This window comes from Manis pentadactyla, chromosome 15, assembly GCF_030020395.1.
Source record: "Manis pentadactyla isolate mManPen7 chromosome 15, mManPen7.hap1, whole genome shotgun sequence".
Taxonomy (NCBI): domain Eukaryota; kingdom Metazoa; phylum Chordata; class Mammalia; order Pholidota; family Manidae; genus Manis; species Manis pentadactyla.
This window is the reverse complement of record NC_080033.1, coordinates 18792820-18808153: the sequence shown is the minus strand read 5'-3', so window position 1 is coordinate 18808153 and position 15334 is coordinate 18792820. Positions and strand designations below refer to the sequence as shown.

The 15334-nt window shown below is 43.4% G+C and overlaps 2 protein-coding genes across 2 annotated transcripts in view; one reads left to right on the top strand and one right to left on the bottom strand.

Moving 5' to 3' along the window:
• The first annotated feature begins 349 nt into the window (after window positions 1-349).
• ZNF792 (zinc finger protein 792) lies at window positions 350-8463 on the top strand. Its single transcript, XM_057492855.1, has 5 exons — window positions 350-359; window positions 900-1315; window positions 4310-4436; window positions 4951-5073; window positions 5705-8463. Exons 1-5 carry the CDS (start codon window positions 350-352, stop codon window positions 7321-7323), a joined length of 2295 nt encoding a protein of 764 aa, XP_057348838.1. The 3' UTR covers window positions 7324-8463.
• Window positions 8464-8595: 132 nt separating this feature from the next.
• Window positions 8596-15334, bottom strand: part of LOC118933965 (uncharacterized) — a 36091-nt gene continuing 29352 nt past the window's right edge. The window contains exon 5 of the mRNA XM_057492854.1: window positions 8596-13438. Coding sequence (XP_057348837.1) covers window positions 13280-13438 — 159 coding nt within the window. The 3' untranslated portion in view covers window positions 8596-13279. The remainder of the gene's footprint in view (window positions 13439-15334) is intronic.

The window sequence follows — 15334 nt, the reverse complement described above, 5'->3', positions numbered from 1 at the left end:
TTTTTTATAGGAGAACGGGGGAGAGTTGGGGAACAATACATTATTCTAGTTGGGGAACAATACATTATTCTAAGCAGAGTCCATTGGAGGAAACTCGGAGCCCCACAAGGCTGCTCACTGGCTGAGTTGTAGCAGTCTCTCATTGGCTGGGCTTTTGCTGGGGCAGGCAAAAATCTTCCCTCCTCCTACTGGATAGTAAAGTAGCCAAAATAGTATAGGGAGTAAACTGTTGGTCTCTTCCTTCCTATGGGTCTGCAATTGACCAGGAGTTCTAGGGCATGGGGACTCCCTCTCCAGGTCTCCTAATTCCAACAGATAAGGATTCCCTTTATCAATTTTGACAAGCCAAATGGTAAAAGGTGTGTTTTCAAGAAAAAATCATCACTACCTATGCAGCTACTTGCTTCATTAGAGACTCATTGTGTTTCATATTTGGCAAATATCCCATAGTGCACTGCAGAGAGGTCTCTGACTTGCACAGCAGTGTTCCTGACTTGTGATGGTAACAATAATAGCTCTTAAGCATCCAGCAGTAACCATGTGCCCTTACCTACCACAAATTCTGTGGTATTTTTCCCATTTTATTTCCTGGACTTTAATGTGAGTCCTTTTTCTCAAATTGGAGTAGGCTGCCCCCCTTACCGCATGTCTGAATCCCTCTGTTTGGATTGTTGCCAAGAACTTGCCCTTTTAACACATTTCCAGGTAATGGCAATGTTACTGGTTTGAGAAGCACTGAATTCACCTTCATTTCCCCTGTGCATCTACGTCCCAGCGTGCCTGCGAGGGGAAGAGGCTCACCTATAGCCACAGCCGCAGAAATGTGTCTCGCAGGCCTCTGAGTGCTGGCGGGATTTGGCCCCATGAACACACGGGAGTGTCGGGAAAGCCACTTTAAGAGGAAAAGCAAGCGGTGAGGCGCGGCCACTGTCACCTTGAAACCAAGAACCATCGAGGGCCTCTCTCCTCCCCGCCCGCCCCGCCGGATGCGGGATGGGGACCCCACACAATAGGGGAGGCTGTGCCTGCGTCACCAGCTGGCGCCACGCCAGTGACAGCCCGGGAGAGTAGCACTTCTAAGGCTCGGAAGTTCCTGCGTTTGCGTCCAGCAAGTCACTCCCCCGGGGTGTCAGTGCACCGGGGACCGTGGGGCCCGGGCTGGGCTAATACCACCGCTCGGACGGCTTTTCCGGCCGGAGTGGGGAGGACGGCGCGGCCGGGGCGCCTGCGACGCGGTGCCTGCCGCCTGCGCTGTACGCTCTCACCCCGGGAGACAGGCCGGGAGCGCCCCGCGGCGCTGATGGAGCCGGCGCAGGTGAGTGACGCGCTCGCGCCTCACTGCCGCCCACAGCCCCACCCTCGCGCGCCTGGCCGGGATACGACAGGAGTTCCTTGTTCTAGACCTTTCCCAGCTCTCCGCTTTTGAGTTTGGGGGCCCCGGAGGGGAGGCACTCCCAGCCTGGGATCCTGAATCCAGGCCAGGGATTATATAGAGCGGTTCCCGTTTCTGCAATCGAATGGGGTGAGGTGAGGAAGGGGTTCCTAGGCACAGGACTCAGCGTGTGCCAGGACTCAGCGTGTGCCAATGCCTGGCGGTGAGACTGGGTTAGGAGTGTTTGGAAAGCAGGTGGGCTGAAGTCAACCCTGGAATAGCTGGATGAGAAGCTGGGCCTCCATTCTGAGGGTGCTGGGCGCCACAGGCGGCTTAGAGCAGAGGAGGAAGATGGGCCTCAGGTGCTAACAGGGTCCCTACGGATGCAGAGTGGAAAGCTGACTGTGGGGCAAGGGGGCAGCGCAGGGAGCCCAAGGAGTGGGCTACTGCACTAGTCCAGGTGAGTAGCACAGGTGGCTGGAAGCAGAAGTGATTGGGTTCTAGATCAGTCTTTTAAGTCAGGCTGACCAGATTTTCTGATATGGAGGGTGAAAAAGAAAAAGGATGACTCCCTGGCTTTTGGCTTTAGTAGCTGGAAGGATGGTTGAGCCATCCACTGAGATGGGGAAGTTGGTTGTGGAAGGAATTATCAATGGAAAAGCAGAAGTTAGGTTTTGGCCATGGTGAGCACTGATGTTCCAGAGACTTCTGGGTGGGATCGAAGCCTGGGCAGCTGAACACAGTTACGGTGTTCTGGAGAGGGTTAGTTAAGGTTATGAGAGACTGAATACACAAGGGACAAAAGCCAGACCATACATAAAAATAGAATTCTCACCCACAACCTGCAGCAACCTGCCCAGGAAACCATTTCTTTATCTATAATAAACAACCCAGGAAGCCAGTCTGCTCTAAATTAGATTCAAGCTTGCAGGAAGCCAGATTGCTATCTCTGGTGACAATCCAGGAAGTTAAACAATAACTTCTGTAAGAGCTGGCCCCAAATGGCCAGGGCTTGAATAGTAACAGACATTTCTCATTTTTGTTCCTGCTTCCAACTTAGGCCCAACCAGAGAAAAACAAATATGTGCCCCTAACCAATCACATAAGATGCCCCGCTTCTAGTTAGCCTGTCCACAACTTCCCCATGCCAACAGCTTCCAGTCAGGACCTACCTGAAGCCTTCCCTTTTTCCACTATAGAGCTCTCCCACTTGTCTGCCTACCTTTGAGTCTGCAAAAACATAAGCAGTGGTGACGCTCTCCCTTGCTGTAGCAAGCTCAGAGTAAATAGTCTTTGTTTTCCTTTTTTGGTTGTTTTTTATTTCCATAGATGGAAACATCCAAAAATGTGGCTCTGGTGTGTGGACAAGGGTGTAGCTGTGTGTCTGATTTAGAAGGGTGAACCTTCAGGTCATGGTGGCAGTGATGTTAGGGGGAAAGAGGCAGGTGGGGCCTGAGAGCCAAGAACAGGGTATTTTGCTTGGGCAACAGGGTTAGTTTGTATGGCATCATAGATGAGGAACAGTAACGGTCATGATGGTGGTGAGGAGGAGCCGTGTGGGGGAAAGGGGGTTTGGCAGGTGGCCGTGTTTTCTTTGGGGTGTAGGTGTAAGTGTTGCTGAGGCCTTGCAGGAGTGGAGGCAAAATCACAGTCCTGGGCTGGTGCTTCTTCAACCCTTCATTCACCCTTCTCACCAGGCCCTTGTGTTGACCCTTGCTGGGGCCTGGGGATTTTCATTGGGGTTGGGGAATTAGCTCAGGGGCAAATGGGGTCATCTGGGAGAGAGCCACTAGAGCCTGGATGGGTGGGGATAGGAAGACCAGAGAGGTTGGCTTTTGAATGAGGTGACTGATGAAGGGACATAGTGTGCAACTGTTAGGGGAGGTCACAAGAGGACCACCAGTTGCCCTGTGAGTTGGACCCCAGAAAATGGGGACTTCTCACCACCACCCCCTTGGAATGTGGGCTCCACCTGCCTTGCCCTCTCCCAGAGACTGCCCCAAGGACATAGCCTTGAGATAGTGATGTGGAATTAAGACTATCTGGACTGTGTATGTGACTGAAGCCAGCTAAGGCTTCTGTATAAACTTGAGGATTTGGAAGGTGGGTTCAGAGACCTACTTACCTTGCTGCTGCTTAAAACAAGCCTCATTACGTGAGTTCCCTTGCTTATTAAACATGCCACCTGCCAATCTGGAGTTGCCTGTCTCTTTCTTGGGTCTCTCTTTGCCCTCTGCATAAGGAGGCCTGTTTCAGATTGCACCTGGGAAGCTTCTGAGGCAACACAAAGAAGAGGGCCAAAGGTATCTGATATATATATGTGGTTCTGGGTGACTTAGACTGAAGCCAGGAACAGGGCCAGGTGGGGAGACCTTCAAATTAATGGTGGGTGTTGCTCTTGGCAGTGGGCAAGGTCTGGGACAGGACAGGATGGATCATGGTTGTATTTGCCAAGAACTCTCTGGATGCCAAGTACAGAGTGACGTGGGGGCACATGGAGTTGGCTGTGATGGGCAGAGAGACAGTTACAATGGGGATTAAGTGGTGAGGTCCAGAGTTTGGGGAAGCACAGCCCAAAAAATGATGTGCACGTGAGGAGCGCACTGTTGGCCCCAGGGCTCCAGTGCTGGAGATTAAGGGAAAAGATGATTTTCATCTGGGAGGCAAGACATTGGTGACACTGCGAGAGGGGCACACGGACGACGGGGTGGGCCCTGCACTTGAAGCCCAGAATTGAGCTGCTGTCTGCCTTCCTGCCTGCGGACGCTGTGGGGTGATACAGTGCTCATGAGGCATGAGCAAAGAGCAAGTGCCAAAGGAATGAAGGCCTGGGGTCTCCTCTGAGTTGGGGAGCTGGGGAGAAGTCTGAGTACGGGACAGACAGGGAGTCCTGAGGATAGAAAGTGATCATGGGCTGAACTGTTTCCATCATGGCAGGGCTGTGTGACCTTTGAGGATGTGACCATTTACTTCTCCCAAGAGGAGTGGGGACTCCTCGATGAGGCTCAGAGACTTCTGTACTGCGATGTGATGCTGGAGAACTTTGCACTTATAGCCTCTCTGGGTAAGGCCTTCACACCCACCCTGGTGTCCTGAGCTCATTTCTGCCTGTCCCCTTTTCCCAAGGGGCAGCTCTTGGCCTCCCATGGCCAGACCATGGGCACTGCTTCCTGCCCCACTTTCCTGTGTATGTGTTGTGGGCTCAGGGCTGAGCTGGGTGCAGTGTCCCACCCTCTCCCTGAGCAGCCACAACCCCACTGCCCAGTAGCCTTGCGGGGAAGGGGCCAGGAAGGAGTCTTGCCCAGTGGATCTGATCTGGCTCAGCTACTCCCCTCCTGGGTGATCGTGCAGATCTATGACTGTTCTGTTCTCCTTTTCTTTAGCCAACATTTCCTAAGACCTAAATGCCAGGAATTCGAGGCCCTGATATAGTAACTACTTGCTGTGACTACTGGATGTTCCTGCCAGATCTCCCTTATGTGTTCTTTTTGTAATATCTCATTTTCTTTCCTGCACTCGTTGTGGGGTAGTTCACCTGGGCAAGTGCTGGCCACTCACCTGCTCTGTCTTTCCCTTAGGACTTACATCTTTCAGGTCTCGTGTAGTTGCCCAGTTGGAGATGGGGGCAAAACCCTGGGTGCCTGACCAAGTGGACATGACTTCAGCCATGGCAAGAGGGGCATATAATAGGTCTGGCTGTGGTAAGTGGGAGATGGGGGAGCATATGACATCACTACTATCTTCAAGTCTGCAACTTTTCTCATTTTCATCGTTGTTTTGGTTACCAAAGCCAATGACTATCTCTTTCCTACCTTTTCTTTTCCATTCTTGATACATTGCCCACTTACCATTTTTACTTGACTTGGGGCACTCTGTGCCTGGCCCTTCTGGTCTCCATGTCTTGTTTTCACAGCTCTCTTTCTGTGGCACTTACTATGTTGTGAGATGTGCACATTCCCTTTCATAGTCCTTGAACACCAGCTACCCAGTTGCGATTATATTTTCCTGGATCTGGACACCCTCTTCTGCACAGGCTCATATGTTACTAGCAGCCAGTGCCCTGCTGAAAAGCCTTCATAGAGAAGTGAGTTGGAGATCCTGCCCTTCGACCCATTGCTGTACCCCATCCTTGTCCTTGGTCCCTATAAGGCCTCCCGAGTTTTATGACCTTACCAGGCACAGTACTGCAGAGCAGACTATTCCCTACCCTGACCTCAGGCTCATCTTGCCAACAATCACATGGACTCATTCCTGTCAGACATACATTTGTGATGTTTTTTTTTCCTTTTGTCAGAGTTAACATGAACTTCACCAGCATTTCTCTGTTTTCAGATTTTTGCTATGGACTGGAAAGTGAGGGATCATGTTCTCAGCATAATGTTTCTGTGGAAGGAATGTCACAGGACAGGAATCCCAAAGTGGTTCTGCCCACCCAGAAAGATTGCCCCTGTGGCATGTGTGGCCTACCCTTGAAAGACATCTTGCCCCAGGCTGAACACCAGGCAACACATCCCAGGCAAAAACCATATGTGTGTGGGGTACATGGGAGAGAGTTTGAGGTCAATGCAAATCTGCCCCAGAAACAGGTGGAGCAGAATGTGGTCAAGCCTGTCGGAAGGGATGAGGGAAGGGCCTCACCTGTGAAGAACTGCAGAGACAACTCACCCAATAAACCTTTCACATTCAGGGAGGGTGGGAAGGACTTCATGGGTGCAAAGCCTAGATCCGGCTTTCTCCAGCACCAGATCGCTCATAGTGTGAAGGAGCCTCACCAGAGCACCAAAGGTGTGAATTTTCACAACAAATGTGGTGAGTTTGGGAACACTTTCAGTGACAAACCCATGTTTGTTCAGCTCCAGAGAATCCAACCTGGAGAAAGGCCCTATGAGTGCAGCAGATGCGGGATATTCTTCAGCCATGCTGCTGGCCTTTCTCAACACCAGAGAGATCACAATAGAGGAAAACCTTACGAGTGCTGTGAATGTGGGAAGTTCTTTAGCCAACACTCCAGTCTCATTAAACATCAGAGAGTTCACACTGGTGAAAGCCCACATGTGTGCAGTGAGTGTGGAAAATTCTTTAGCAGAAGCTCCAATCTCATTCAACATAAGAGAGTTCACACGGGGGAAAAGCCTTATGAGTGCAGTGAATGTGGAAAGTTCTTCAGCCAACGCTCCAACCTCATCCATCATAAGAGGATTCATACTGGTAAAAGTGCTCATGAGTGCCATGAATGTGGGAAATCCTTCAACTGCAATTCCAGCCTAATTAAACACTGGAGAGTTCACACTGGTGAAAGACCTTATAAGTGCAATGAGTGTGGCAAATTCTTTAGCCACATCGCCAGTCTCATTCAACATCAGATTGTTCACACTGGTGAACGGCCTTTTGGGTGCAGTGAGTGTGGAAAAGCCTTCAGTCGAAGCTCTGACCTAATGAAACATCAGAGAGTCCACACTGGTGAGCGCCCTTATGAGTGCAGTGAATGTGGGAAATTGTTTAGCCAAAGCTCCAGTCTCAAGAGCCATCAGAGACTTCACACTGGTGAACGGCCTTATCAGTGCCCTGAATGTGGGAAATTCTTTAACCAAAGCTCCAGCCTTAGTAACCATCGGAGACTTCACACTGGTGAGAGACCTTATGAGTGCCTTGAATGTGGGAAAACTTTCAGACAAAGGTCTAATCTGAGGCAGCACCAGAAAGTTCACAAACCAGATAGGCCATATAAATGCAGTGAATGTGGAAAAGCCTTCAGCCAAAGGCCTACCCTCATCCGACATCAGAAAATTCACACTAGAGAAAGGAGTGCAGAGAGTGTTCTCCCTCTTTCAATACAAGGACATACACTAGAGATAAGCTCTGAGACTAGTGTTTATGAGGGAGCTATCAGTCAGAAGTTGAACCATATTCATCCAAATATCCACACTGGTGAGATACATTATGGATGCTAGATATGATGGAAGCTTTCTGGAACAAAGTTGCATTTTTTGACCATGGACTCCACCAGAGTTGTGTCATTGCTAGTGTTTGTGGCAAAAGCCATCTCAGCTGTACCTACTGGCAGGTTTCCAGTGTCAGCCACTCCCTGTGCTCAGAGAAAGCAGAACCCTGTTCTCTTTCCAGGAGGGAACTGTGAGTAGCCTAAGGCCAAAGGAAGATGTCATTCTCTCCTATGACTGGTCTAGCTGTGGACATGACCCATCTTTGCCCACGAAGAACTGAGCTTGGTTCTGCTAACAGCCTTCAGAGGATTTCCCTTTTTCTAGGATGTTGATCTTATGATGGTTTTATCCAGCCTCCACATTACCCATTTCATCAACTACTTACTTTACATTGCTCTGGTTTGGGGATAAGGGCCTTACTGATAAAGCCACCTTTTATCTTCTGGGTTCTGATCACTGTGTTCTGTGGGTAGAGAACAGAATTAAGGTCTACCAAACTAAAGGGGTCTCCAAATTTATTGCCTCTGAGGGAATGGGAGGATGGCAGAGAAAGCTCCCAGTCCAGATTTGGCCTCATTTGCATTGTTACACAAGGACTCCTGGGAAGCTTGTAGGCCTTTGTGACCCTAATGTGTGAATGGCATGAGTTTTTGTAGACCAGAGATTGCCCTGAGGAAGGGGCAATGGTGAAAACCTCCAGTGCATATGGGAGCACTGTGTACTGGGCCCTTGTTTTCAGAGGTTGCTTCATATTCCCTAGCACTGTTGAGCAGACACTGTTTACCTGGCACCTGCAAAGGAGACATATTCCTTGCAGTCTAACATCTAGTACACAGGTGTTTCTAACTGTAAGACTTACTGGGCCCAGTTGGGATTATGATTTGTACAGAAATAGTGGGGATGATAATAGGGAGTAGGTGAGACTGAAGAAAGTAAGGAGTGTGCCTGTTCTAAAGGTACATCCACAAGTGTGCCCTTGAATGTGACTCTGCAGGATTCAGGCCTTGCAGAAATTCTCTGCACCTCCCAACCTCTCCTATGCCTAAGGTCACTGGCAGAGCAAATAATCTGGATTTTCTGCAGTCTCTCTGCACTATTCGTTATCAAAGCCATTGCTACATTGGTAAGAAAATGGGATGTGAGAGAAGGTGGATCCTGTACTCTAGGGATGTAGCATTTATGACAGCCAGCCATTTTTTTCCTGCTAAAGCATGAGGAGAGTCAATATTGGGATGCTGAAACTTCTAGTTTTCTAAAAGGAGTGGGAGAGTTTTATGTACAACAAGTTCTTTTAATGTTTTATTGTCATGCAATAATTGTACATATTTGATGTATACAATTTGACAAGTTTTAAAATATGTACGCACTCAGGGAATAGACACCATAATGAACCTATTCACCTACAAAGCTACCTCTTGCCCCTTTGCTATCCCTCCTTTCCTTCTCTTATATTTTTTTTACTATAGATTTGTTTCCCTTCCCTACAATTTTATACAATTGGAATCATACAATATTTATAATCTATTTTTGGTCTACTTTCTTTCATACAGCATATTTGAGAATCATCCATGCTGTATGCATGAATAGCTTGTTCCTTCTACTGCTGAGTAGTTCTCATGAATGAATCCATCACATTTTTTTATGGTTTATTTTTTAAATTAAAAAGAAAAGCCAGGAAAATACACATAGAACATACCTCTTAGCCATCGTTAAGTGTTCAGGTCAGTGGTATTAAGTACATTCATGTTGTGTAACCATCACCACCATTCATATTAGAGCTCTTTTCATTTTACAAAATTGAAACCACACCCATTAAAAAATAACTCCCAATTCCCCCCTCCCTCAAGCCTTCCAAAGCCACCATTCTACTTTGTTTCTATTAATTTGACTATGTACTTCATATAAATGATGTCATATGATATTTGTCTTTTTGTGATTGGCTTATTTCACTTTGAATAATGTCAAGTTTCATCTGTGTTGAAGCATGCTTCAGAATTTCCTTCCTTTTCAAAGCCGAATAATAATATGCCACTGTCTGTATATGCTGTATTTTGTTTATCCATTTATCCATTAATGGATACTTGATTTACTTAGGCCTTTTGGCTATTGTGAATAATGCTGCTATGAACACGGGTGTACAACTGTTTCTTTAAGACTCTACTTTCTATTCTTTTGGGTGTATACCTTTAAGTGGAATTACTTCATCATGGAAATTACATTTTTAGTTTTTTGAAGAGCCTCCATACTGTTTTCTGTAATAGCTATATAGTTTTACATTCCCACCAACAGTATAGAAGGGTTCTAATTTTTCTACACTCTCATCAACACTTGTTTTTCTGGTTTTTAGGACAGTATCTATTCTGATGGTGTGAAATGGTATCTCATTGTGATTTTGATTTGCATTTGCCTAATGATTCATGATGATGATCATTGTTTCTATGTGCTTATTGGTCATTTGTATATCATCTTTAGAGAAATGCCCATTACTGAATTGGGTTACTTTTGTTGTTGTTGAGTTCTAGTTCTCTATATTATAATTCTGGTTATTAATCCCTTAACAGATGTGATTTGAGGGTATTCTCTCCCATTCTGTGGGTTGCCTTTTTCCTTTGTTGATGTCATTTGATGCACAAAAGTTTTTAATCTTCATGAGGTCGTTTGTCTATTGTTTTGTTGTTTTCTGTGCCTTTGGTGTCATATGCAAGAAATCTTTGCCAAATCCAATGTGATTGTGTTTTTTTGTCTTATGTTTTCTTCTAAGAGTTTTATAGTTTTAGGTCTTGCATGTAAGTCTTTGATCCATTTTGAGTTAACTTTTGTATATACAAAAATATAACTTTTGTATATTTTGGTAAGGGTCCAACATCACTCTTTTGTACATGGATATACAGTTTTCCCATTGATCTTAGCACCCTTGTCAAAAGTCATTTGACCACATATGTGGATGTTTACTTCTGGGCTATATTACATTGGTCTTTATGTCTGTGTTTACATGTTTTCATTAATGTAGCTTTGTAGTAAGTTCTGAAATTGGGAAATGTGAGTCATCCAACAATGATCTTTTTCAGAATTGTTTTAGCTATTGAATCCATTTGAATTTTAGATTTTTTTCTGTTTCTGCAAAAAAAAAATAAAGTCATTGGGATTTTGATAGGGTTTGCATGAAATCTCTAGGTTGCTTTGCATAGTAGTGACATCTTAACAATATTCAGTTATTCAATCCATGAACATGGGATATGTTTCCATTTATTTATGTCTTTTTTCTTTTAGCAATGCTTTGTAGCTTTTATAGCACAAGTTTTCACCTTGGTTAAGTTAATTCCTAAGTATTTTATTCTTATTGATGCTATTATAAAAGGATTTTTTTTCATTATTTCCGACTCAGATTGTTCATTATTAGTGTATAGAAATGCATCTGATTTTTCTGTGTTGGTTTTGCATCCTTTGTTGAATTCATTTATTCTAACTAATTTTGTGGTGTCCTGAGAGTTTTCTACATATAAAAGATTGTATCATCTGTGAACAAAGGTAATTTGTCTGGTAGATCTGCCATCAGGTTTTTTTAAGGGATAGTTTCTGATTTTTTTCCCCTTTGAATGGGCCATGCTTTCCCGTTCTTTGTATGCCCTGTGATTTTTTCTGTTAATCACTGGACATTTGAATCTAATAATGTGGGAACTCTGAAAATCACATACTTTACCTTCCTCAGGGTTTTCCATTTTTATTTATTTAAAAGAATTTTTTGTTATAGGCTGTCTCTGCTAGGGATCAGCCTGAGGTAAAAAATTAAGGTCTTCTCATGCATTCTGATCCTGTGCCTTTCCATGTGCAATGACTTTCTAAATTCCTTTGTATATGTAGTTGCTTTGGATATCTTAGTCCTAAATATCTGGCTCTCAAAGAGAGAAAAATGGAGGAGGAAAATGTACTAGTGCCTTAAATCCCCTAAAAGTTGCTTCAGCTGGAGAGGAGAGGGTTGCAACAATAGGTTGAGTGTTGCACAAATGGCTGCCCACTTTTGTGTCTTCACCTCTGCAATCAGAAGCAGCAAACATATCAGAGCATAGGTCCTCAATATTTGGAAAGCAAGGTTCCACTCAGGCTCCCGCGGTCTGTTTCAGGGACACACATACTGCTGCTTACCACAGGGCAAGGGGCTGGAAGATGGGAGTTGCCACAGTGCTGAAGGCTGAAGTTGTCCAAAATTAACTGCAATTTACTGTCTAAGCTTTCTTCTAGAAGTTGTAAGCCTTTGAATAGACCCCAGAGTTCCAAAATAGTTATATTAGATACATTTTGCCAGTAAAATTGTTGTCTAGGTGAGGAGACAAATTCCTCGTGCTTTCTACTCTACTATCTTCCTAGAATTCTTACTCAGGTACACCACAGCTTTTTAACCCTTTTGTTAAGACATGGATTTCTGGCTATTACAAAGTAAGCTACTATTACCATGAATGTACATGTTTTCATATGGGCCTATGCTTTCATTTCTCTTGTTTTAATATCTAGGAGTGCAATGCTTTTGTCACAAGATAGGTGAATATTTAAAATATTTGGAAACTGCCAAATTGTGTTCTAAAGTTACTATACCATATTATCTTCTTCCCAGCAGTGAATTAAGAATTACAGTCCTTCCAAATACTTGCCAACAACTGCTATGATCAGTATTTTTAATGTTTGCATTCTATTAGGTGTGTAATAATAGAATCTTGTTGTGGTTTTACCTTGCATTCTACTAATGATGCATGCTTTTGAGCATTCTTTATGTTTATTTGCCTCTCATATATCTTCTTTGGTGAAATATCCATTCATATCTTTTGTCAATTGTTAAAATAAATGTTGGTTGATGTTTCTATTTTCATTTTCAAGAATACAATGAAACAGCAAAGAAATTTGTTGGAATATCAGTCATTCATTAATGATGTCATTAATTTATCTGTTTAATGGTATTGCTTCAAAATTTTGTGCTGTTTGCAATGGAAAACTGCCGAGTCAATACACTTTTAAGTTTAATCTGAACTATTAACACACTCTCTGTGTTCTAAAATCTTCATAACCAATGAAATGATAAATCAAGCTCTGAGTTGTAGTGTTTACCACGAATCCAATTTCAAGCTACAATATAATGTCTCTGAATGTGAAGTTGGGAAAAGATGTGCAGAAAGCACACCACTGCATTCTATTTCCACCATACAGATACAATAGATGTAAATAACTGGTAAAGCATAGATAATAGTAAAATAGGGTAAAATAATTAGGGAATGATGAGTTTCAAAAGTATCCATTAACTTTTTTTTAAAAAGGCCTTTTTGAAATTTATACATATTTAACATGGAGAAGTTATACATTTATACCTATGAAATTAAAGGTTTTCTTGTACCCTTTGTAAAGGCTTTCTTGTGCCCTCCTTCCTTCCCAAACCGTCTTCAGGAAACCACTAATCTGATTTGTCACTGTAAGAAAATTACATTAATCCGGGAGCAGTTTAGGTAGGCAGTTATGGCTCAATATCCCCCATGAAATTGCACTCAAGCTGTCTACTAGGGCTGCAGCCTCTGAAGACTTGCCTGAGGCTGGAAGATTCAATTCCAAGCTCTTTCCCATGACTGTTAATAGGAAGCTTTCAGTTCCTTGCTATGTGCGCCTCTGTAGGGATGCTCATCACACGGATTCTCGCAAGTAAGACAAGTGATGAAGAGAATGCACCCGAGAAGGAAACCACAGTGTCTTTAATAACCTAAAATGGGAGTTTGTATGCCTCATTTTTGCCATATAATATGGTATAGATCAACTCTGGTAAAATGTGGGAGGGATACTGGGTGACGATACTGGGAAGTAGGGCTTTGCCGTATGGTGTCTCTGCCAGAACTCAGCCTGAGGTGAGAGCCTGCATCTTTCTCTGGACAGATACAGTGACTTTATAAATTCCCTCATATGCCACAGTTGATATTGAATATCCTAATCCTTAAATGTCTGACCTCCAAAAGGAGGAAAAAGGAAAAAAAGAAAAGAACAAAACCATGTGCTGTCCTTTTAAATACTTTGGAAGCCACTCTAGCTGGTAGGAGTTGAAACAATGGTGGCTCTCTTCCATTTCTTCACTTCTGTGATTGACAACAGCAATCTGCAATCAGAATATAGAATCCCAGTATTTAAAAGATAGGTTCCTTATTGCCCACCCTGGCTCCCAGAAGCTGATCTAGGAGTGTGAGTATTCCTGCCCACCATGGCACTAGAGGGTGGTAGACGGGCAGCTGCTATAGCACTAAAGGTTGAAACTGACTGAAATTAACCACAACTTGCCAGTGAAGCCTTTCCTTGGAGTATTCAAGCATTTTAATAGTCTCTCAAACAGCTATTTCAGATGGTTTGTGCTAGTGAAATTGTTCCCTTCATGGAAAGACAGATTCTTGTCACTTCCCATTCTGCCATCTTCCCTCATTATCACCCTCAGTTCTATATGTTTTTTTTCATTTATTTTGGAGCTCTGCTGTTAAGTGAATAAACAGTTTGTATCATGATTCTTAATGAGTTAAATACTTTATCATTTTGAAATAACCCTTTAATCTCATAATATTCTTTGCTTTAAAATTTACCTGGTCTATTAATATAAATACTCTAGCTTTCTTTTACTTGTTAGCAAGGTATATCATTTTCCTTCTTTGACTTCTAAACTATTTGTCTCTGTATTTCGATTGCTTTTTTTGTGTGTGTGTAGGCAATACACAATGCAGTTCTAATGCTACCTGCTCAGAATTAGACCAAATCTCACAAGTTAATGGGACAGTCATCCTCAAGACTTCCCTTACTTCATGCACCAGCCACAAGCACCTAAGTTCCCAGGTCACCCCACTTCTGACCAACTAGCTACAAACTTCAAGTTTCCTGTACCTTCTCAGGTAGAACATTTCTTTGATACTAGAATATCTCTAGGAACTCAGGAAAGTGCTATACTTATGATTACAGTTTTATTATGGCAAAAAGGATACAAATAAGAATTATGCAAAAGAAGACAGATCAAGGTCTAGAAGTATCTCAAATGCAAATCTTCAAGAACCTGCTTCCTGTAGAGTCAGGATGCATCACCTTTCCAGCAGATCTATGTATATTACCAACGAGAGAAGTTACCTCAAACTTCAGCATCCAGATTTTTTTATTGACTGCAATTTCATTTTATAAGCATGATTGATTGAATAATTGGACACATGAATGAACTCAGTCTCCAGTAGGTTGGTGCCATGTGGTTACAGCCTCAACTCTCTAATTACTTGTTAGGTCTTTCTGGCATGGCTAGCCCCTATCCTGAATCATCTCTAGCATAAACATGTAGAGGTCTACCATGGGTCACCTCATCTGCATGAAGTATCAAGTGTAGTCTGAGGGGTCCACCATTAATTAACACTACATTTCCTATCACTTGGGAAATTCCAAGGGTTTAGAAGTTACCTAGGAACTAGGCACAAAAGTTCTTTATTATCTTGCTACTTTTTTTCACTTGTCCCATCTGTTTTTAATTTTTCACTATTTCTGCCATCTTTTGCATTAGTTGTATTTTTAAGGGTCTCATTTTATCTCCTTTGATAGCCTGTTAAAGAAAACTCTTGTGCTACTTTGGTGGTTGCATTAGGATTTACAGTATACAGATTTTACTTATTAACTCTACTTTCAAGTGCTATCATTTTGTGCATAGCATAAGAACATTACAACATATTGCTATTTCTTTCCTCTAGGGCTAGCACTGTCGTTGCCATGAATTTTATTTTTACCTATGTCCTAAGCTGCACTCTACATCAGTATTATTTTCTTTAAATAGTTGGTCAGCTTTTAATTACTTAAAAAGTAAGAGAAAGACTTCTGGTTTCCAGTTATAAAGTGGCAAACAACAACTGGCTGAACTGTGTTTATGTTCAAGTGTTTTGTGGAAGGTAGAACTTGGGAAACAATGAAATCAGGTATTTTGCTGAAGAGATTTCTAAGCATAGGATTGAAGTAGCAGCTTGGTTCTTCTGCTGCTAAAATA